The following is a 23,974-nucleotide window of genomic DNA, read 5'->3' as shown; positions in this document are numbered from 1 at the left end:
TCTACATATCAAGCATATGTATTGCTGTGAAATTACTTGCTCTTAAGTAGCACAGCTAGCAGTACCTTTTCAATTTGACATACTCTCTTTCTGTGATTGCCTGTGCCTGACTTGTAATCGCTACAGGATGTTTTTCCCTGTATTAGTGTAGCTCTAAGATCTTTTACTGATGCATCACGTTGTAAAACTAATAACTCGTCTTGGTTGTAATGCTTCACAAGTCAGCCCTGTAGTGTCTGCAAGAAGCTGCTTGATTAACTCAATTTATGCTTAATGCCTCTTGGAACCTTGTCTTTTACTTTTCCAGTCCTATTTTCTGCTGAGATTTAGGAGCATGGAAGAGAAAAAACTATAGTGGCTATAAAACATATTCCCTTTCTTTGGCATTTTCCGCATTTTATTTTCCAACCTGATGGAGCTTGAGCCCTAGTGCAAAAAATAATGGACACAAGTTGAGTGTCCAGATATGCAAAGCTGGTAGAGACTTATAATAGATTCAGATCTGTAAAGAGATATAGATATCAATCAATATCTGTTTTTTTATTTGTAATCAATTAAGAAAACATTTTAGAGCTGATATTAATAAATCTATTTTGGTTCCATAATGTAATAAAAGTAAGTGATAAAGGGCCTGATTCATTAAGGAAAGTTAAGCAAAAGTAAGCAAGTAAGGCAAAACCATGTTGCATTCGGGGGAGGTAAATTTAAAATGTGATGGCAGATTTATAGTTGGGGTAGGACATGTCCTAGATCAACTGTAAATTTCAATGTGTAAAAAAAAATAAATTCAAGTATTTGTGTGCTACATGATGATGTGTAGCAAAAAAATTTTTTAAAAAAATTATTATTGCAGTATCGTGTTAGCCAGAAAAATCTACGTGATGTTAAATAATTTTGTGTCAAAAAAGACAAAAGTATTATAGGAATGATACCTTTATTGGCTAACCAAAACAATTATTATTATTTTTGCTTTCAAAGCACAGAGGCCCTTTCATCAGCAACTTTATAAATGAATGACTAAGAAACAGGCACACCATTTAAGAGCTGTTACATCAAGAAATTTGTACAGGGTGGGGGAATATATCATTAAGATAAGCTAAAGTAATAAAACTGAGGTTTTCATTAGGGATGGAAGCGTAAAGTCCTATGAGTTCAGAGATTTGGAGTCACTTTGCTGTGGGGTGTGAAGTGTGTCCAAGTAGTGGGGCATAAATCCAGGTGTTAGATTGAGCCCTTGTGTCAATGACTGGAATGTTCTTATCAGCTTAAATTCCCAGATTTTTCTCTCCTTGTCAATTTTAAAAAGACCTTACAGTATTAGGACTGTTAAATCTGTCCTACAGTGTCCTGGTCCAGAGCAGTGTTTACCCATGGGGGTGTCCAAACTTTTCTTTATTGTGTGTCTGTGTAGATTCATTCTGGATTGTAGTTTCTGCTTGGTCTCTCCAATGTAAATTCCCTCAGGGCACCTTGTACACTGTATCATGTACAACACATTGGAGGATGTACATGAGAATGTGTCAGTGACTTTATAGTCCCGTTGTGTGTTGGGTATGTGGACTGTGTTTGTTGGTAGAACATGGATGAAGGTTTTGCATTTTTTGTTTTTGCAAGGGAAGGTGCCAGTCTTTGGTGGTGATGAGAGGGCACTTCTAACGGGGAGATTTCTTAAATTTGGAGGCTGTTTGTATGAAAGGAGAGGTAAATCTGGGAATATTTCCTTCAGTCCATTGTCTTTCTGAAATATGTGTTGAAGGTCAGCAGCAATTTTCCCTAATATGTTCATGTGGAGATTGTAAGTGACCACTAGGGGCACCCTGTTGTTAGCCTCCTTCTGTTTGTAATCCAGGAGGCTACTCCTTGGGATCCTTGTTGCCCTGTGGATCTGTTCATCTATAACTATTGAATGGTATCCTTGTTGTAGGAATGTATTTCTCAGTGATGGCAGGTGTTGTTTTCTGTCTTCACTGTCTGAACAAATCCGAATGTATATCAGAGCTTGGCTGTAAATGATGGACTTCTTTATGTGTCCTGGGTGAAAGGTGTTCCATCTCAAATATGCTGGGCGGCCTGTAGACTTAGGATAGACTGATGTTTGTATAGTATTGTTTTTATTGTATAGGGTCATGTCCAGGAAAATTATCTGAAATGTATCATTTACAGACAAGATCACGGTCAAAGTCACTTAGATCACTTCTCTTTCCCAATCGGGAAAAGGAGTTAGTACAGCATTATGTGTTTGGAGAGTGCAGAGTATCCCTGTCTTATACATATATTTATATATTTATATATATATATATATATATATATATATATATATATATATATATATATATATACAGAGAGAGAGAGAGAGAATTTTTAACACATATTATTTTGCTTATCTGAACAAGACATTGTACAGATAAGTGAAATATATTTATTTCTCTGGTATGCATATATAAAGGTGATTGGGTTTATGTGGAACTCACTTTTGGTCTGAAAATACTACACAATTTTGGTTATCTCTTTCTTCTTCCGTATGAGCGTACAAGGCTGGAGTGGACACATATGTCCTAAGGGAACTATCCCAGAATTCTTGTATTCATGAGCATTTAAGATCTGTATATCTGGTTCGGATACTACTTACACTTATTTACTTTTTGGATTAGAATCCTTAAAATACTACACTATTGGGCACCCTTGTGTCTTTCTCTCTTTGTTTCCCATATAATATATATATATATATATATTATGGAAATTTTATATGAATGGAATTTGATAGTTTTACAATGAATACAGTAGTTGACGTATGACATGTCACCATATATTTTATATATATTTTACTTTGCTTTAATGTCAGGATAACAAAGTACTTGACACCCAAAAAGATTTCAAAAATTTTCTTGTGACCCTAACACTAAATTAACAGTGACCAGCTCTCTAGACACTGTCTGACTTTTTCAGCATTGGTCCCACTGAACAATGAAAACAGATAGGTTTTTATACTTGACACTCCTGCCACAGCCCTAGCTTTATGGGCAGGTGACACTCCCAACTTTCCTTTAAAAGGAGTTTTCATCAGCTGGTTTTTGATTGCTCTTGCTGCAGACACACCCTGTCTGCCTACTGTATTTGCAGGAAAAGACACTTCCAAGGCATGTAAGTGGAATTAGATTTCATACTATTATTTTGTCACACATATGTCCTTCATCTGTTTTTCATTAAGCTAGGTGAACTGCTGTACAAATGTGTAAATCTGTTTCCAGCCTTTCACTGTAGTTTACCAGCTAAATACCTGTCTCTTCTTTTAGAAGCCTGTGACAAACACCTCCCTTTGTCCCAATATATACACATCAATCAGCCACAACATTAAAACCAATTGCCTAATATTGTGTAGATCCCCTTTATGCTGCCAAAACAGCTGTTAACCATGGAGGCATAGACTTCACAAGACCTCTGAAGTTGTCCTGTAGTATCTGGCACCAAGACGTTCACGGCAGATCCTTAAAGTCCTGTAAGTTGTGAGGTCGGACTTGTTTTTCCAGCATATCCACCCGATGCTCAATCAAATTAAGATCTGGGGAATTTGGAAGCCAAGTCAACACCTTGAACTCTTTGTTATTTTTCTCAAAACATTCCTGAACTATTTTTGCAGTGTGGCAGAACGCATTATCCTGCTGAAAGAGGCCACCATCTTGCTCTAACACTTTTAGCATCTTTAGTTACAATGAAGAGACTTTAAAAGCTGCAATGGACTAAACTCGATTGAGGCTTGTGGTACAACCCGTATCATGATTTTACTCCAAGTAATTGACTTAATTCTTTCATCTCAGGTCCTCCTGTACTTCTGGGGCCACAACATGTACATGGCTTTTTTTTTCTATGATGGCTCCACACTCCAAGGAGGAGAAGAAATAGGAAACTCTCCATCTCTCATTCCACATGTGGCAATCAGCAGGTTGGGCAGTGCTTATGGGAGTGCATCCCACAGGTTTAGGGTGCCTAGGATGCCAATGGAGCATGTGCTGGTTAAGCAAATTTTTTATTTAACTATAGAACCCCTTTTAATGGAATCAGTTGTTTGTAAACATAAAATGAATGTGCATATGCAACTTAAAATACAATTTTAAAAATACAAGTATTACTACTAATTAATATTAATAGCACCACTGTAGTGATACAGACAGAAACATGTGGCAAAATTATCATTATAGCTATGTAATACATATATATATGTGTATGTATATATATATATATATATAGTGATAAACATGGCAGACAGATGACGCTCACACAGTTTTGCTGAATCACTTTGCTGCAATATATTTAGGGATATCAGGACGACACAACCACCAAGTGGTGTAGTTTTAGAAATCAGACAAACATAAGTTAAACATCCAGTCTTATCACGAGTCCCCGGCCAAGTAGTTTGTGTCAGTCGTCCTGCCCTCAAGTCAAAACCAGCTATTTATGCTTCCTCCCCAGCACCATCTACTAAACTAGAAGTTAATGAAACATGTGTTCTGTGTGCAGAGGAGTGTAAAGTACTAACACTGTCTCCCTTTTAACAATCCGTGGCAAACTGCCCCTTTTTGCCATATACCCCTCCACTTAGCGTCACCAACCTAGGTGACGTAGATGCTGTGGGAAGTGAATATTTTCAGGGAAGGGACCATCCACATTTTTATGCAGAGCTCCTGGTCTATGCTCCGCGTAAAGTGGAACGTATATAATGCCTAGTACCATTGGGTCACTCTGGCATTGACTTCTTAGTTCAGTTGCGACCACTTTAATGGTGCATGGACTGTCATCAGGGCAAACTCCCTCCCAAGAGGTAATACCAGAGGGCTTCCACAGCCCATTTGATGGTAAGACATTATTGTTCTACAGTCACATACTTTTTTTCCCTAGATAGCAGCTTACAGCTTAGATACAGGATGAATTTCTATACCCCATTCACCTTTTGTGAAAATAATGCGCCCAGACCTACTCCAGAAGCATCAGAATGCAGACAAAATTTATTATTGAATTATGGTGCTTGTATCTCCAGTGTTGTACATAGAGCCATTCTTAGGCCCTCCCAGTAAACTTCTGCCAAGTCAGACCAAATTAGCTTGTCTGGACAGGCTTTCTTGAAAAGTTTTGTGAATGGAGCAGTCCAAGTGACAAAGTCCATCTCAAACCAGTAGTAGTATCCAACCAAGCCAAGAAAAGTCCTCAGTTGGGTCTTTCTCTCTGGTTTGTGCCAGTTCTCTAGGTCTTTAATTTATCGATCTGGGGTTTGACCTTCCCCCGTTCAACTCGATAACCTACGCATTTTGCCTCTGGCATGGTCAATGCACATTTCTCAAGATTGGCAGTAAGGCCATGTGTCCTCAAAGATTATAACAAACTCCCCTTTGGTGGAAAGATGTGATTCCCAATCTCGTTAGTAGATAACTTTGTTGTCTAGATATACAGCAGCATATGTCATATGTGGCTTAAATAACTTATCAATAACCCTCTGGAACTTGACGGGTGCTCATGTAGCCAAAAGGGAAACACCTTATATTGGTAAAAGCCATCAGGCATAGAGAATGCAATTTTGGGCCTGGCAGAGGCTGTCAGGTGTATCTGCCAATACTCATTTGTGAGGTGTGAAGTAGTCAAAAATTCACTTTTGGCTAAGTTATAAACCAGTTCATCTATTCTTGTAATAGGATAAGTGTCACATTGGGAGACCTTATTTAAATATTTAAAATCATTGCAAAAGCTCATTGTCCCATTGGGTTTTGGAATTAGCACTATGGGACTATTCCACTCGTTAGTGGATTCTTCCACAATGTCTGGTTGAATCCTGTTTTCATGCTTTATTGCAGCGTGTCTATCCTCAGGTATATGGCAGAGCTGTTGCTTAACACCAAGGAATAGGAGAGAAGATGTCCCTGTTTTGAGCCACCATTTCCATTACCTGCTGCCTTACAGGCAGTGTCGAGCAGAACTCAGTGGGTACCTCACAGTCCTCTGTTTTAATAGCAATAGCTTCAAAGCCACAGGATTTTCCTCAAGTCACGGTTTTAGTAAATTGGCATAATAAATTTGTTCTTTGAGTCTTCTACCAAACAGTCAGACACTATAGTTCACTGGCCCAACCACCACCTTGGCCTCATAAAGTCATTGCCAGTGTTCAAAGAGTTAAATTTCCCAGGTGGGGCAAGAACTAATACTTTGTTACCCTGCTTGAAAGCATAAACTACTGCCCAAGTGTCATAATGCCGTTTCTGAGGCTGCTGGGCATTCTCTAAGTGTTGTCTCACCAGAGGACCTATTTGTCTCAATCTCCTATATATCTGTGCAAAAAAACAAACTATATTTTGCTCCTTGAGATTTTGTTGTTCCTAACTATCCATAAGGATGTATAGAATGTCCTTAGAATGTCTTCCATACAATAGCTGCAATGGACTAAACCACATTGAGACTTGTGGTGCAATCTGTATCATGATTTTACTCCAAGTAATTAACTTAATTCTTTCATTAACTTTCACATGAAAAGAGGTGCCCTGGTCAGTAAGGATTTCTTTCAGAATTCCCATCATCATGTAATAAAAAAGTAGTATTTCCTTGGCGCTAGTAGTTGCCGTGATATTAAGCAACAGAATGGCTTCTAGGTAGGCATAATCAAGAATCACTAAGACATACTGGTCACCCAAGCTGATTTTTCCAACGGACTCACCAGGTCCATACCTATCTGTTCAAAGGGGACTTAGACCACTGGAATAGGAATCAAAGGGACCCTTTAATCAGTTTTTTACATACTGGGCAGGATACGCAGTAACTTTTTACTGCCGTACGTATTGTCGGTGAGTAAAACCGTAGTAAGACTCTTTCCCAGATCTTATCTTCTCCTAAATGACCCCCTCAAAGGTATGTGTGTGTGCAGCTAAAGGAATGTGTACTTGCTGTATCAAGAGTTGATCAACATTTTTCTCTTGAACAATCCCTGCCCTATACAATAAATTTACCAGCTTGGCATCTTTCAACACACCATTAACTTCAACAATAGATTTAAATGCATTTTCTAGGGTAGCATCATTAAGCTGATCCCTAGCAAATTCTTGGACCAAAATGAGCCTTGAAATTGGGGACCAGTCTTCAGCTTTATCTGGTGGCACCACAGTTTCCACAACAGTTTTACCGGCCAATGATTGAATCAGCTGCTCCTTTCATCTCCTTGAGCGAGACTTGGGACGATTAGCGGTCATAAGCCTGTAGTCAGAATCCATAAACAACAGTTCTGTTGTCTATTTTCCTGAGACCACTGAGAGTTAGACAGGTTTCTTTAAGGTTGAACATTCTGATGAATTTGAACGTATAGTTGTTAAGAAAAATAGATATGGTGACAAGGGAGGCTAGGGGTGTACTGTATGGGGATTGTGTATTATTATCTTACAATAAAAAGCTAAGATGTAATTTGTTGAATCAAACTTAGTTTTTCCTTAAATAAAATCATAATTATATTAATATGTTATTTTGTACTTTCTTTCCAGACACACCTCTGCCCCCAGCTTTTGATTATTGGTTATATCTGTTAATTTATTCCATTGCTTATTTAGTTGATTTTATTTTGACTCTTTTGCTTGAAAAAAAGCTTTCCACAAAAACCGTCAATTAAAAATCTGTAAATTTATACTATATATTATGTTTGTGTACTTTTAGGAGATGTGGTAAAATAGCATTGGAACTTTCTCACAAATCTAATTAAAAGTTAATGTGCTTTTATTACGCACTGCAATTACTGAGTGCTATGCTGGACAGTTACTGCTGGATTCAACACTACATAAACACACTCCTTGCATGCTGAAACTTCAAGTACTAGAATGTATTTATATACAAATTTTTCTAAAGTCTATAGCTTGTAAATTACTATGTAATTTATTTTGTACCTAGAATTACTGTTGCATAGCCATTCATTTAGGAAAGAGACTTACAGTATGACTGGCATGTTCAACCTTGCACTCTGGTAACCCCATACAAAAGGGGATTTAAACCACAGCATATAGACCATGAAAACTCAAATTCAAACCTAATTAGATTTGTTTCAAAAGAATATATACGCCCACATACGCATGGAAAGAACCTCAATAGCTCTAGCTCACATTAACTTTAGTCATAGTAGCGAGATACTGAAATTAATCTAGGAGTGGAATAACAAAGCTATAAATGAACTTCCTGTAGGAAATGGTGAACTGGTTTATTGAATAATCAAAATGCATATTTTATAACAAAATTTACTGAATTGCCCACTCAAGTCTACCTGTTAATAGTGTAAACAAAAGTGATTTTGAACATTCTAAATTTGGTCTTTAACCAATACATTGCCCGACTTTCTTGACTTGTTGAATAGGCTTGCAAGGGATAAGTCAGTGAAAAGAGTCTGCATATAAAAATCCTCTATATAATTATAATTAATAAAGAAATAAAACATTGTAGTTTGTGTAATGATGGGGTCAATTTAGCACAGATGCAAAGCATAGGATCCCTTCTATCCAAGAATCTACCAACATAGGTTATGTATTGGGGCAGGAGGGTGGAAGAGTTGTTAGCATTTCTGCCTCACCACCCTTGGGCCATAAGTTCGATTCTGATCCAGGACCTTATCTGTGTTAAGTTTGTATGTTCTTCCCGTGTTTGCGTGAGTTTCCTCTGAGTTCACTCCAAAAACATACTGGGTAGGTTAATCAACTCTATTCTGTGTGTTTTAGTTAGGGAATGTAGCTTCAATGGAGCAGGGGCTGATGTGAAGGAATAATATATTCTGTACAGCACCACGGAACTGGTGGCGCTATATAAATAAATAATGATGATATTGTGCTTTCAACCATAAATTTACCAGGTCACTCAAGTAAAGATTTGTCATGTAGTTTCCAATTCCAACCTAGAAATGTATTTAATAGTTAAACTTGACATTTCAGACTAAAGTTATTGGGTGTACTACTGTTGTTCTCATCAAACTTACAGAATGTCAGCATCTTGCAAAGAATACATATTTACATTACAAACTAAGTGTAAAAATTGCTGCATTTGTCTTCTCACAGTATATAATTTAATTTAAGCAAATTGAAGCAACTTGAAAATTCTACTTACATTTTCCATTTTTCTATTTTAAATGTTAGGTAAGGTTATAGAGCAAAAAAACCTACCTTTCTTCATATTTTGCTGAAAGCTGTTTGTAAGAAAGGGATGAAAATCGTTCAACCTTCCATATTGCTTGGCATAGCAATTGCATAAAGTGGGGCCATTTTCTACTATTCCAGCAAATCACTAAGGCACACTTCAGCCGCTACAATATGTCTGTAAAATATACAACAGGAAAAGTAAAAGAAAAAAATAAGTATAATGTGGGCTTTTCATATAATCCATTTTGTGAATATTGTGTCACCATATCCTGACCTTAAGCCATTTCTTTCCAATATAAATTGCCATCCTCATACATATACTTACATGCCCAAAAAAAAATAATATTTTTTTAAAATAAGAAAATATAAAACACTTAGTGATGAACTCACTAACACTGACTGATTATTTTTGCAAAAGTAATAATAATTATAAAAAAGGTTATGACTGCCAGTGGGCTTCAATAAAATATATTGTCAAATTTGACATAAAATATTTTCATATGCAGAAAACCATGATATGCGTCACTGTTGTTACATTTTTAAGATAGACATGTGCATTAAAGCATGTATAATGAAGAAAAAAAACTGCGTAAGAAAACAAAGGCGTAATCCCTGATGCATTTGAAGACTAAGACACACTATTTCAGCTATAGACACAAGCATATGGGTTATTTTGGGGAAAAAAACAATAATAACAAAAATATATCCCATGTGGTATTCAAATGCTAATTACCAAGCTGTGTACAGATGTTATTGGATCATTATTCTGCAATATATTTCCCAGTTTAAATAAGATTTAAATATATTATTTAAAGAAAATAATAAAAAAAGTTATTGAATAAGGATGTATATGTATTAATTTAACAAATGTTAATTCAAGATATACACAGTACTTGACAGTTAGTAGATGGGCTCTTTCATTTTTCTTATATAACCTTTATTAGGTTCTAGGGTTCATTGAAATTTACAGCAGGGGCGGATCTAGGCAACTGCTCTACCCGGGGCAATTTTATGGGGGCGATTTAGGCCCCGCCCCCTTTCTAATTTCTAAGGCTGCCGGCGGCTGCACAGTATGTGAAGGTCCGCTCGGCAGTGACAGTGTGCTGCCCCGCTGCTCTGATTGTGTTTAAAACACAATCAGAGTAGCCGGGCAGCACACTGTCAATACTGAACGGACCTGCACAGTGTGCAGCCGTCAGCAGAAAGCCCCTGCTAGGGGGGGCGATCGCCTCGATCGCCCCCCCCCCCCTATATCCGCCACTGATTTACAGTTGTGTCCATAGTTTAAAGGAGATTAAGAATTATGAGCTATATGATGGTCTTACCATGATGATCTTAAGCCCTGGACACAGTTCATGTGATACTCCATCATCAGCACCTGTAACAGTCACTTTTACCCCGGCTAACAATCAGGTGAAGATTTAAATAAAAATGCAGTCATCTGATAATTGTTGATTTAGCTGAGTGGGTGACTACAACAGCTCCACAGCTACATAATGTCTGCAGTTTACATTCAAACTTTTCCTTATTGACAGCCAGCAAGTAGTGTGAAACCTCGTGTTCCAGACATGGGACCTTTGTGCTCGTCTAGTGGGGGCAAGTGACGTTATTGTGGAATTTATCTTATAGGTGGAGTCAGAGGCGCAACTAGTGAGCTGTGGGCCCCGGTTCCCTCCTCCCCACCTCCCTGCACCGGAGCCCCGACCCCCTACATCTGCCATACAGTGGGTCCCAATATCTCCATGGGCCCATGTGCACAGCACCTGCCACACTAATGGTAGTTCCACCACTGGGTGGAGTTAATCCTTTGGCCCTAGAAAGTTTTAGATGCCTCAAGGATCATTTTGTTACCCTAACATAATATGTACTCATGCAGTTATTATAATCATATTTCAGTAAATTATTTTTTTTTTCAATTTGTTCTGAAAAGAAAACATTAGTCTTAAACTTTCTTGAGTGTGATATTTTTTCTCTCTGCTGTTTGGAGCACTGTCACCACCAATTTTTTTCTCACTTCACAATTAATAATTTACAGTCTGTTTCTAAAAAGTCTAATGAGATTTCAGTGGCTAAAATTGATTTTTTTATTATATTTATTTTTATTGTAATTCTCATAAAGTATTTGTGATTTGTGATTGTTTTTATTACCTTTGAACCCAATCCTTACTTCAGTTGTATGATGCTATTATAATTAAGGATAAATTATTCTATTTAACAAGTTTTATAATTTAAAGTTTTTTGGCTGGTTTGGTGCTTTGAACCAGTACACTAAATAATTGTTTAAAGTTCACTGACAAAGATCATCCATTGTCAAATTGCATGTTTACTAATATTTTAAAGTGACCTGATCCTGCAACAGCAGATTTGTTATCCCACATGGGACATGTAGGAAGTGTATATAAGGATATGCTCTCCAAACATGTCCAAGAGTACCAGTCTGTTGTAGGCAAAAGGTGGTGACATATACAATTTTTAAATTCTGGTTCAAACATCCTTGTTTGAACATATTGGACCTCATCTGTTATAGTGCAAAATTGTACCAATTTGCAAATAGATCACTAAAGTTTTCTGTTTATTGAATGTCATTTATAAGGCTCTCATATTTTTGGAATCGGGTCATTTATGTGTCTTATAATTTCTTTGTTTTAGGTGAATAGTTATAGAAGTCTATCACAGCTATGTATTTCAAGTATTTCAATCTAAATGTGGTAGCATGGTGGCTTAGTGGTTAGCTTTTCTGTCTCTCAGCACTGGAGTCATGAGTTCAATTTCCAACCATGGCCTTATCTGTGTGGAGTTTGTATGTTCTCCTCGAGTTTCCGTGGGTTTCCTCCAGGTACTCCGGTTTCCTCCCACACTCCAAAAACATACTAGTAGGTTAATTGGCTGCTATCAAATTGACCCTAGTCTGTGTGTGTGTATGTTAGGGAATTTAGACTGTAAGCTCCAATGGGGCAGGGACTGATGAGAGAGACAAATATTCTCTGTATAGTGCTGCAGAATTAGTAGTGTTATATGATGATGAAATGTAGAAAGCATGAAGTCTTTAAAAATTGCATTGCTTTAGGAAAGATATGACCTTTGAAAGCCAGGATGCATGGTATTAAATGGGTTGTCCACTAATGGGAACACCCTCATTCCCGGAATCAGGGATCCAGTTTACAATAAATCGTGTTAATTTTCTGCACGGAAAATAAGTGTACTACAAGCTATCCATAACATTCATAATATTAATTTTCTCCACTTATCTATTTTTAATAGGAAAAGAAGGGAATAGCAATAATTATTTACAGCTAAGACCAGACTCCTTTGCTATATTCCACTGGTCACATTTCCCTTTTATACAGGGTATAAATAATGCCCACCTTGTAAAAATAACACTTACATTTTACAATGTTTTTACTATTTTATCACCTGAAATGGAACTTTGTTGTGTTGTTTTGTTTTTAACTTCTTAAGTAAAAAACATTTTGGTCCCAAATGAATTGCTTAAATGTTTAATGAGTTAGTTGACGAATAAAAAAAATGACTATATCAACCAAAATATTATCCTATTCGTGGTATTTCAATGGAGTGACTGAAAATGTACAGATTTGATTAAACACGTCTTGAAGGTTGTGAATCATTTCTTGACAACTACACTAGTTAAAATTTCCTGTTAAAGCTGAAATCACAAATACAGAACAGTTCTAAATATAATAATCTAGACTTTTTAAAAAACAAAAAAACATGCACCTTTCTTAATTAATTGCCCCAAATATATTGTCTTCACAATTCACATACGTGCAGTACAAATGTGACAACATAATTTTGTAATTTCATTGGTGAAAAAAAATATTAAAAGTAAATAAATAATAATAATGTTTTTCAGCATCCCCTTGCGATGGTCAGTTTTTATTAACTGAAGATTCCGGAACATTTCATTCCAAAAACTATCCACAACCTTATGAGCCAAATCTTTCTTGTCGCTGGATAATAAGGTATGTATAATTAAATAATTAATTTTCTTAATATTTATCAAAATAAACAATATATGAATAGATTGTTTTACATGCAAGCAAAAAAAAAAGTGTAATGTATAGCAATATATAGTAATTTAATGCAACTGCACTAGATGTGCCCCCTGAGATCTAGTAAAAAAAAAAATCTCCATCTGTCCAATATGGCAACATAAAAATGTGAATTATTTTAGAGTTTATTGAAGCACAATATATCAGTCCTCTGTAAATGAAAGATCTTCTTATGTCTGGTATCTCTGCAAAGGTGAGCTAAACTTTGACTCCAACAGGTAACTGGTCCCAGGTTTAAGCTGCAGGTCACTACTGTGGCGTCTCCTCCAATCAAAAGCAATGGGATATGTAACAAGGAAGCAATCACAGTCAAACTGATAAAGGGAAGCTTCTATTAGTCTTGACCTTTTTACTTTTAAAGGTGCACTACCAGGTAGAGTGGAAAAATGACTTTAACCAGGGTGTCGCTATGGGAAGCCCCTAGGCAGCTCCATGAAGCCATAGTCTTCCTGGAGATCCTCAGTTCATCAAATGCTGAGATATGTGTGAAGCTATGGATGAGGGTCTGACAGTGAAGATCAATTCGAAGCTGTAATCAATGTCCATCAAAACAGCTTCCTCTATTCAAAAAAACAATCAGAGCTCACTTAATTGAGTTAATGGAAAACAAATTATTAGTCCATTATCAACATTAATACATAACTTGTAGAATGCCTGAGTGGTTATTGAGACTAAGGGGTAAATGTATGAACATGCGGGTTCTTCAACACCCGCGTGTTCAGCGTGTTCGGCAATTAAATTTCAAGCGGCGCTGCGTTGTAAAGGGAAGTTTCCCTTTACGATGCAACGCCGCTTGAAATTTAATCGCCAAACACGCTGAACACGCGGGTGTTAAAGAACCCGCATGTTCATACATTTACCCCTAAATGTGTTACTATGTATACTTTACAATTAGCATTAGGGTGCAGGAGTTGGCCATCTGATGGTCCCGTTATTTTCACGTTAATACATGCTTCCTTCGTTCGACATAATTAGGTAACATTTTAAGAGGTGTCATATAAAGGTTTACTGTAAATAAAGCACAAACCAATAAGAAGGCTAGTTAGCGCCACAGGACAACAAACAACAGCCAAGTCACCATACGGAAATTGATTGTCCACCCATTCTAAAAATATTTAATGTAACATTATCCATATTCTTAGTTGCAGAAAAAATTGAGTCAGTTTAACTAGCAAATAGCAGCTTTTATGTACATCTAATTTATATCCATGCTACTCTGTTTTGTTTAGTACAGATAAATAAATGTATTTGTATATCCTAATAAGTTGCAGCATTATCTGCTATGCAGTCAAATGCAGTCAATTAAATTTATGTATCGTTTAATATATACAATTTATATATATATATGTAGTTTTGTTCGGTGCTCCCCCTGATTTGTTCACACAGTGTAAATAAGTAAGTAATCATATAATACTATTATTTAATATGTAACATATATTACTAGACATTTAGATTGAAGAGTCTCTAACAGTTGGTTCCACCCAGCCTACTAATTTAAAATTGCAGTTTATATAGAATGTCAATCTTTAATACTGAAATCCTTTGATGTATGTGTTTTACTAAAAGATAATAGTTATAGCTTATATCATTCTGTTTCAATGTTGTATAGGTGTAATTTACAACTACATATTTCTTATATATTTTGGGTAATTTGTATTAAGATGTATATAAAATTATTTCAGACCAGTTTATCTTTTTTTCCATGGTGTATCTAAAATGGGTGCAGGGTGTGCATTGCACATGGACCTGTGAATGGTGCCCCTAGTGGCCTTACCTGAAATTACAGTCAGTAGTTTTTGCCCCAGCTAAATAGTGAGCATGGGCAACCAATACCAGAGGACCCTCCCCCTCGAAAACACAGGTGTGTAACACAGTCATGATGTGGAGTGGACACTAGTGTGTGCATGATGCAAAAACTATAAAATTGGGCACCAAGCCATCTCAGTTCAAAACAGGAACATAGTCTTTATTTAACTACTCTTCCTGCACCACAGAAACGCTTGCAAATGGTATACATTTAAATTCCTTCTCATCCTGCACATTTTCTTTGGCAGATATTAGTACTATCGCCTTATTTCATCTCACTCCTGCACAGTACCTATAAACTTACAGCATATTACATACCAGCTGCTGCTACTGGAAGCAGTAGAACCACAGGCACAGACCACAGGTGCATCACACAGGTTCTTCATGATATTTCATCTCACCAAGTTGTAGGCATGCAGACGAACAATTACAAATGCTCAGGACCTCTACCCCCCTCTCCAGGGACTCCTCCAACATCCATATCAACCACTCTTCCCAATTAGCCACGCAACACCGAGCAGCGAACCTCCCCCCCTCACGTTATGGGGGTCTTTCAAAGAGGGTTACGCCATGGGCTACCCAGAACTCAGAAGCCGCTCCCAGACTCTCAGTGCCATTCTCCCTGTAGTATCAATCTGAGTCTGCTGTGCTGATGTTACTTCTGGGATACCCCTGAAGTTGGGGATCCCCCTGCTGGTTCTCTTAATCTGTGACCCTTTAGTTGCTGTTGGGGCTCTTCCTCTCTCTCTAATTAAACTGGCCCTCCTATGGCTGCCCCTTTCAAAATGTTTTGGTCACTGTTCGCGTAACCGGCTCCCTCTTGTAATGTGACACTAGCCTCATTACACTAAAACATCCCCCAAATAAACTTACCTGCCACCACCAGGGGGGCAGGGTCTAATCCATGTAATGCTATATGCATTATAGGCCCATGAGTCAAGGCATTTAGCACAGGGCCGGTGCAAGGATTTTCAGTTCCCTAGGCAAAACTTCAACCTACTGCCCCCTTCGTCCCCCAATAACCACATCCTCACCCACTTGACTTTTGTGAAATAAAAATAACAATTTGCATCCTCCTGGCTGACAGGTAAGGCTGCAGCTCAGCTGCACTGATGCAGAATGCTTTCTCAGGGGCAAACACAGTATTTCTGGAATGCGGGTGTCACTCTCCGGACGGTGAGTGCTACTTCTAAGGTAGCTAGGAACCGTGTCCGTCCATTATTATGAGGTGCTGCGCATGTGCAGTCCCTTTTAACCTTCAGTTCTGTTCCTTTAACTTAATTGGCTGATCAGGCAACACTCCCTATATTAAGCACCTGTGGGCAATACCACGTTGCCTGATCTTGGAGTCTCATTCCTCATGAGTCTCTGAAGGTGTTCCAGTGCCTGCTCGTGTGTTCAGCTGATGCTGATTCCTGTTTGCCGTTTGTGGTTTCCAGACCACTTCTATTCCTCGTGTTCCTAGTGTCTTCAGCAGCTTATTCCTATCCGCTGCCTCCGTGTATCTACAGCTACAGATTACTGCAAACTCTCCTGTGTTTCTTCGTAACTCCAGCAGCTGATTCCTATCCGCTGCCTCCATGTATCTACAGCTACAGATTACTGCAAACTCTCCTGTGTTTCTTCGTGACTCCAGCAGCTGATTCCTATCCGCTGCCTCCGTGTATCTACAGCTACAGATTACTGCAGACTCTCCTGTGTTTCATTGTGACTCCAGCAGCTGATTCCTATCCGCTGCCTCCGTGTATCTCCAGTTACAGATTACTGCAAACTCTCCTGAGTTACATCGCTACTGTTCCAGCTGATTCCTGTTCGCTACTTCAGCGTGTCTACAGAGTCTGCTCGTCTCAGCGCTCCAGTCTGCATTCTACCTGCCGTCAGCTGACCCGCTGCCTACTGCTTCTACAGTGTGTCCATTTGTGTCAACTCGCCTGTTGCATCGAGTCTACGCTCCTCGGCTTCCAGCTTTGCTACATCGCTTCAACTCTCCCGTGGTCTCCTGCTGTTCTATTCAATATACTACTGCTTCCTGAGTATTTGTCATCCTTGTTGGCCTACCTACAGTGCGCTGCACCTACCTGCCGCTTCCTTTCTGCAAGGACTTCGCATCTCGTCTGTTCCCGGCCGCTCAGGTATCCCTGCAGCTATCTCTAACAGCCTGCTCATCTGAACCACGGTATGCATACTTCTCATTGACTGTGCTGGTGTATTGCATATCCATCTGGACTGAGTTGTTCTCCTCCGGAGTTTCCATCCTCTGAGACTATTGTTATTATTGACTGTGTTTCCTCTTGCTGGACTATTTGAGTGACTTTGTTTATCTGTGCAGTGCTGTTCATTCATTATTATCATTGTGTGCAGTTCAACGTGGGATCAAGTTCAGTGTACCCGTGTAGACTCTGCATAGCATTTATCTCCTCGTGTCCTTCCTCACATATATATTCAGTGGTACAACTTGCTAGAGGCAGACCACTGATTCCTGTTTCCCTGTGTCACCAGTTGCATATATCCTCTCACATAAGCAGTGGTACAACTTGCTACTCGCAGACCACTGACTTCCCCGTTACCTTCACCTGGATTCCATTCCTTCACTACAGACAGCGGTACAACTTGCTATACGCAGACCGCTGACTTCCACCTCCTTATTACTCCTGGACATTCTTCTCACTATAGCAGTGGTACAACTTGCCGTGCGCAGACCACTGACTCCCCTCACGTGTCCTTGTCCATCCAGATCCTCATGTTCAGTTACCTATTGTTTACCAGTGCTGCTAGTCATAGACTTTCTGAGCATTCTCTAACCATCTGCTGTTTCCAGTTCCATTATCACCCTGCCATCAGAGTATCATATACCAACTCTACTGCTCTGATAAGACCATCAGCGGGTGATACTGGGTAAAGCCTCCTAGTGCCCGTGACAGTAAGATCAGGCCATGACAGACCCAGATTTGGAACCCACAGCTAAAGAGATGCTGCAGCATCTGGTCACCCGTGTGGAACAACAGGAAGTTCGCCAGCGGCATTTGCTGCGGTGTTACCAGGCGTTAGTCTCCCAAAGAACGTCTGGGCAGAATATTACACCTTCTGTTGATGCTCCTGTGCTTTCCTCCGTTTCCCCAGTGCCATCCCAGGTGTCTACGGCTTCCACGCTTCACCTGCCAACTCCGTCAAAGTATGATGGAGATCCCAAAACATGTAGAGGTTTCTTCAACCAATGCTCAGTACATTTTGAGCTCCAACCTCAAAACTTTTCGACTCATCGCTCCAGAGTGGCCTATCTCATCTCATTATTCTCCGGACAAGTCTCGCATGGGCTTCCCCTCTGTGGGAAAGAAATGATCCGTTGTTACAGGATAGTGCCAAATTTATTTCCATGTTTCGTAATGTATTCGATGAACCAGGTCGTGTTATTTCCGCTGCCTCCAGCATTCTACGTTTACGACAGGGTTCACGTACAGTAGGACAGTACGTCATTCAATTTAGGATCTTAGCCTCTGAGCTTCAGTGGAACACTGAAGCGTTAATTGCCGCCTTCTGGCAGGGGCTCTCGGACAAAATTAAAGACGCACTGACTACTCGAGAACTCCCTACGTCTTTAGAAGATTTGATTTCTCTTTGTCATCGTGTGGATCTCAGATTTCGTGAGAGGGACTCTGAAAGAACTACTTCCGCTAAAACATCTCTTCGTCCCACTTCTCAAATTCGTCCTGCTTCAACTCCGGTAATACCGATGGAGATTGGACGTTCCAAACTAACCTCTGCAGAGAGGAATCGAAGAATTAAGAATAGACTTTGTATCTATTGTGCTGATGCCACACATATGCTCCAGGCATGCCCCAAAAAATCGGGAAATGCCAGGCCCTAACTAGTTCTGGAGAGGTGAAGTTAGGGTCCCTGGAGTCCTCTCCATCTTCTACGAAATCAAAAATCTGTGCATTTGACGTTACCATTTCATTTGCTACTAAGTCTTTTGAGTCCCAAACTTTAATTGATTCAGGAGCTGCGGGAAATTTCATTTCTGAATCCCTTGTAAATCAATGGTCCCTACCAGTGATTACCCTGAAGACTCCTGTTACGGTGACTGCTATCGATGGATCACGTATTATCAACGGTCTCATCACCCAAAGTACGTCTTCAGTGACCCTTCAGATTGGTGTTCTACACCGAGAAGAAATTTCGTTTTTAATCCTTCCTGTTACTACAAGTCCGATTGTTTTAGGCCTTCCATGGCTTCAATGTCATTCTCCCCAGATTGACTGGCGCACTCCTCAAGTTACGTCTTGGGGACCTGAATGTCACCAACATTGTCTTTCTCGTGTTGTTCCTCGTAGAATACAGCAAACCTCCATTTCACCTTCCTCACCGGGACTTCCTCCTCAGTATGCTTCATTTGCCGACGTCTTTGATAAAGCTCAGTCTGAACGTCTTCCCCCTCATCGTTCATGGGATTGTCCGATTGACCTGTTACCTGGCAAGATTCCACCTAGGGGTCGTGTTTATCCACTTTCATTACCTGAGACTCAGGCTACTGTTGAATACATCCAAGAGAATCTCCAGCGAGGATTTATTCGACCTTCTACTTCTCCCGCTGGAGCTGGGTTCTTTTTCGTGAAGAAGAAAGATGGATCATTACGCCCCTGCATAGACTTTCGTGGACTTAATGCTATCACTATCAAAAATCGGTACCCCATTCCTCTGATTACTGAGTTGTTTGATCGGATCAAGGGAGCCCGGATTTTTACTAAGTTGGATCTTCGTGGTGCCTACAATTTGATTAGAATCAGGTCCGGTGACGAATGGAAAACAGCTTTTAACACCAGAGATGGGCATTATGAATATTTAGTAATGCCCTTCGGGTTATGTAATGCCCCTGCTGTTTTCCAGGGCTTCATTAATGAGATCTTTCGGGACTTGTTATATGTATGTGTCGTAGTATATCTGGACGACATACTCATCTTTTCCCAAGACCTGCCTTCACATCACCAACACGTGGCCGGAGTTCTTTCCAGACTCCGGAAAAATTCATTATTCTGTAAATTAGAAAAATGTTCATTTGAGTTGCCCCAGATTCCATTTTTGGGTTATATTGTTTCCGGAGTTGGTCTACAAATGGATCCAGAAAAGGTGAATGCTGTGTTACTTTGGCCTCAGCCAACTACTCTTCGGGCCATTCAGCGTTTTTTAGGTTTCGCCAACTACTATAGACGCTTCATTCAAGACTTCTCTTCAATTGCATCTCCCATTGTGGCTCTAACTCGCAAAGGGGCCAATACTAAGCAATGGTCATCTGAGGCTCTCCAAGCCTTTCAATTTTTTAAAGAGCCCTTCTCCTCTGCTCCCATGCTTCGACAGCCTGATGTGATGCTTCCCTTCTTCCTAGAAGTAGACGCCTCTAATGTTGGTTTAGGAGCCATTCTCTCCCAGAAATCGGAGCAACAAAAATTCCATCCTTGTGCCTTTTACTCTCGGGGTCTTCTGCCTGTGGAGAAGAATTACACCATCGGGGACAAGGAGTTGCTGGCTATTAAAGTAGCATTGGAGGAGTGGAGATATTTGTTAGAGGGAGCTCGTCATCCGGTGACAATTTTTACGGATCATAAAAATTTGTCATACCTACAGTCTGCTCAATGTTTAAATCCTCGTCAGGCAAGATGGTCTCTTTTCTTTTCCCGTTTTGATCTAATCATAACCTTCAAACCAGCTGCAAAGAATAAAAAAGCAGACGCTCTATCTCGAGCCTTCGTGGCGTCCTCAGACGTTGAAGAGAATCCTAACCACTTTATATTAGACCCCAAATGTGTTTCTCTGGCTGCTTCTTCCACTAAAGTGCTACCATTTGGGAAGACCCTCATGCCTCCTGCTCTTAGAAAAAAAATCCTTTCATGGTTTCACTCTTCTCGTTTCTCTGGACACGCTGGTGAACGCAAGACCTTTGAAATCCTCTCTCGAAGTTATTGGTGGCCTTCTATGAGGAGAGATGTCAAAGAGTTTATCGCGGCATGCGATTTATGCTCCCAGTTCAAAACCCCCCGCAGAACTCCAGCGGGGTTGCTTCAGCCACTACCCATTCCATCTAAACCTTGGACCCATATTAGTATGGACTTTGTTACTGAGCTTTCTCCTAGTAAGAATTGCAACACCATTTGGGTAGTGGTGGATATATTTTCGAAGATGGCGCATTTCGTTCCCTTGTCTGGCTTACCTTCTTCTTCTACCCTGGCTGAACATTTCATTAGAGAAATTTTCCGTATCCATGGATGTCCGTCCGAGATCGTGTCAGATAGAGGAGTACAATTCGTTTCCAGATTTTGGCGGGCCCTTTGCAAGACCTTGGGCATACGGTTGGCACTCTCATCTTCCCACCATCCCCAATTGAACGGACAAACTGAAAGAGTCAACCAAGATCTTGAGACTTTCTTAAGGATGATTTCGTCAGCCAATCAAGACAACTGGGTAGAATTACTTCCTTGGGCTGAATTTGCTCATAACAACATGTACCACGAGTCATCATCTAAAACTCCATTCTTTGTGGTTTACGGTCACCATCCGTCTTTCCTGGAATTTCCTGCCCTCCCGCCCACCCAAGTTCCTGCTGTTGAGACTTTGTGTCAAACCTTCAAAAATATTTGGGCTCAGGTAAAAACCTGTTTAAAGAAGACATCTGCCAGATATAAGTCTTTTGCGGACAAAAAGAGACGGGCTATTCCAAGATTGAAAGTCGGAGACCGGGTGTGGCTATCTACTAAGAATATTCGTTTGAAGGTTCCATCCATGAAATTTGCTCCCCGTTTTATTGGTCCATATAGGATCATTCAAGTTATTAATCCAGTTTGCTTCAAACTTTTACTTCCCAAGAGCCTTCGTATTTCCAACACCTTCCATGTTTCCTTGCTCAAACCTCTCATCATCAACCGTTTCTCGGTCCCTCCTTCAGCACCACGGCCACTTCAAGTTCATCAGGAGGAAGACTTTGAGATTACTCAGGTTTTGGATGCTAAAGTTCCGCGAGGAGTTCTTTGTTTCCTCGTGCATTGGAAAGGCTTTGGTCTGGAGGAGCGGTCATGGATCAAAGCAGAAGATCTCAACGCTCCAGCTCTCTTGAAAAAGTTCTATACCAAATTTCCGGACAAACCCGGTTCCAGGTGTTCTGTGCCCACCTTTAAAAGGGGGGTACTGTCACTCTCCGGACTGTGAGTGCTACTTCTAAGGTAGCTAGGAACCGTGTCCGTCCATTATTATGAGGTGCTGCGCATGTGCAGTCCCTTTTAACCTTCAGTTCTGTTCCTTTAACTTAATTGGCTGATCAGGCAACACTCCCTATATTAAGCACCTGTGGTCAATACCACGTTGCCTGATCTTGGAGTCTCATTCCTCATGAGTCTCTGAAGGTGTTCCAGTGCCTTCTCTTGTGTTCAGCTGATGCTGATTCCTGTTTGCCGTTTGTGGTTTCCAGACCACTTCTATTCCTCGTGTTCCTAGTGTCTTCAGCAGCTGATTCCTATCCGCTGCCTCCGTGTATCTACAGCTACAGATTACTGCAAACTCTCCTGTGTTTCTTCGTGACTCCAGCAGCTGATTCCTATCCGCTGCCTCCGTGTATCTACAGCTACAGATTACTGCAAACTCTCCTGTGTTTCTTCGTGACTCCAGCAGCTGATTCCTATCCGCTGCCTCCGTGTATCTACAGCTACAGATTACTGCAAACTCTCCTGTGTTTCATCGTGACTCCAGCAGCTGATTCCTATCCGCTGCCTCCGTGTATCTCCAGTTACAGATTACTGCAAACTCTCCTGAGTTACATCGCTACTGTTCCAGCTGATTCCTGTTCGCTACTTCAGCGTGTCTACAGAGTCTGCTCGTCTCAGCGCTCCAGTCTGCATTCTACCTGCCGTCAGCTGACCCACTGCCTACTGCTTCTACAGTGTGTCCATTTGTGTCAACTCGCCTGTTGCATCGAGTCTACGCTCCTCGGCTTCCAGCTTTGCTACATCGCTTCAACTCTCCCGTGGTCTCCTGCTGTTCTATTCAATATACTACTGCTTCCTGAGTATTTGTCATCCTTGCTGGCCTACCTACAGTGCGCTGCACCTACCTGCCGCTTCCATTCTGCAAGGACTTCGCATCTCGTCTGTTCCCGGCCGCTCAGGTATCCCTGCAGCTATCTCTAACAGCCTGCTCATCTGAACCACGGTATGCATACTTCTCATTGACTGTGCTGGTGTATTGCATATCCATCTGGACTGAGTTGTTCTCCTCCGGAGTTTCCATCCTCTGAGACTATTGCTATTATTGACTGTGTTTCCTCTTGCTGGACTATTTGAGTGACTTTGTTTATCTGTGCAGTGCTGTTCATTCATTATTATCATTGTGTGCAGTTCAACGTGGGATCAAGTTCAGTGTACCCGTGTAGACTCTGCATAGCATTTATCTCCTCGTGTCCTTCCTCACATATATATTCAGTGGTACAACTTGCTAGAGGCAGACCACTGATTCCTGTTTCCCTGTGTCACCAGTTGCATATATCCTCTCACATAAGCAGTGGTACAACTTGCTACTCGCAGACCACTGACTTCCCCGTTACCTTCACCTGGATTCCATTCCTTCACTACAGACAGCGGTACAACTTGCTATACGCAGACCGCTGACTTCCACCTCCTTATTACTCCTGGACATTCTTCTCACTATAGCAGTGGTACAACTTGCCGTGCGCAGACCACTGACTCCCTCACGTGTCCTTGTCCATCCATCTCCTCGTGTTCAGTTACCTATTGTTTACCAGTGCTGCTAGTCATAGACTTTCTGAGCATTCTCTAACCATCTGCTGTTTCCAGTTCCATTATCACCCTGCCATCAGAGTATCATATACCAACTCTACTGCTCTGATAAGACCATCAGCGGGTGATACTGGGCAAAGCCTCCTAGTGCCCGTGACAGCGGGCTTTGCCTTTCAAGACATTGCTA

General features: G+C 40.3%; 1 protein-coding gene across 1 annotated transcript in view; it reads left to right on the top strand.

The window, feature by feature from the left end:
• Positions 1–23,974, top strand: part of TMPRSS15 (transmembrane serine protease 15) — a 224,362-nt gene that overhangs the window by 33,992 nt on the left and 166,396 nt on the right. Inside the window, exon 7 of the mRNA XM_075197836.1 lies at positions 13,009–13,117. Within this exon, the coding sequence (XP_075053937.1) occupies positions 13,009–13,117 (109 nt within the window). The remainder of the gene's footprint in view (positions 1–13,008; positions 13,118–23,974) is intronic.

This window comes from Mixophyes fleayi, chromosome 2, assembly GCF_038048845.1.
Source record: "Mixophyes fleayi isolate aMixFle1 chromosome 2, aMixFle1.hap1, whole genome shotgun sequence".
In the NCBI taxonomy this organism is placed as follows: Eukaryota; Metazoa; Chordata; class Amphibia; order Anura; family Limnodynastidae; genus Mixophyes; species Mixophyes fleayi.
Note: the sequence above shows the minus strand (reverse complement) of the source record. Positions and strands in the feature narration are given on the sequence as shown.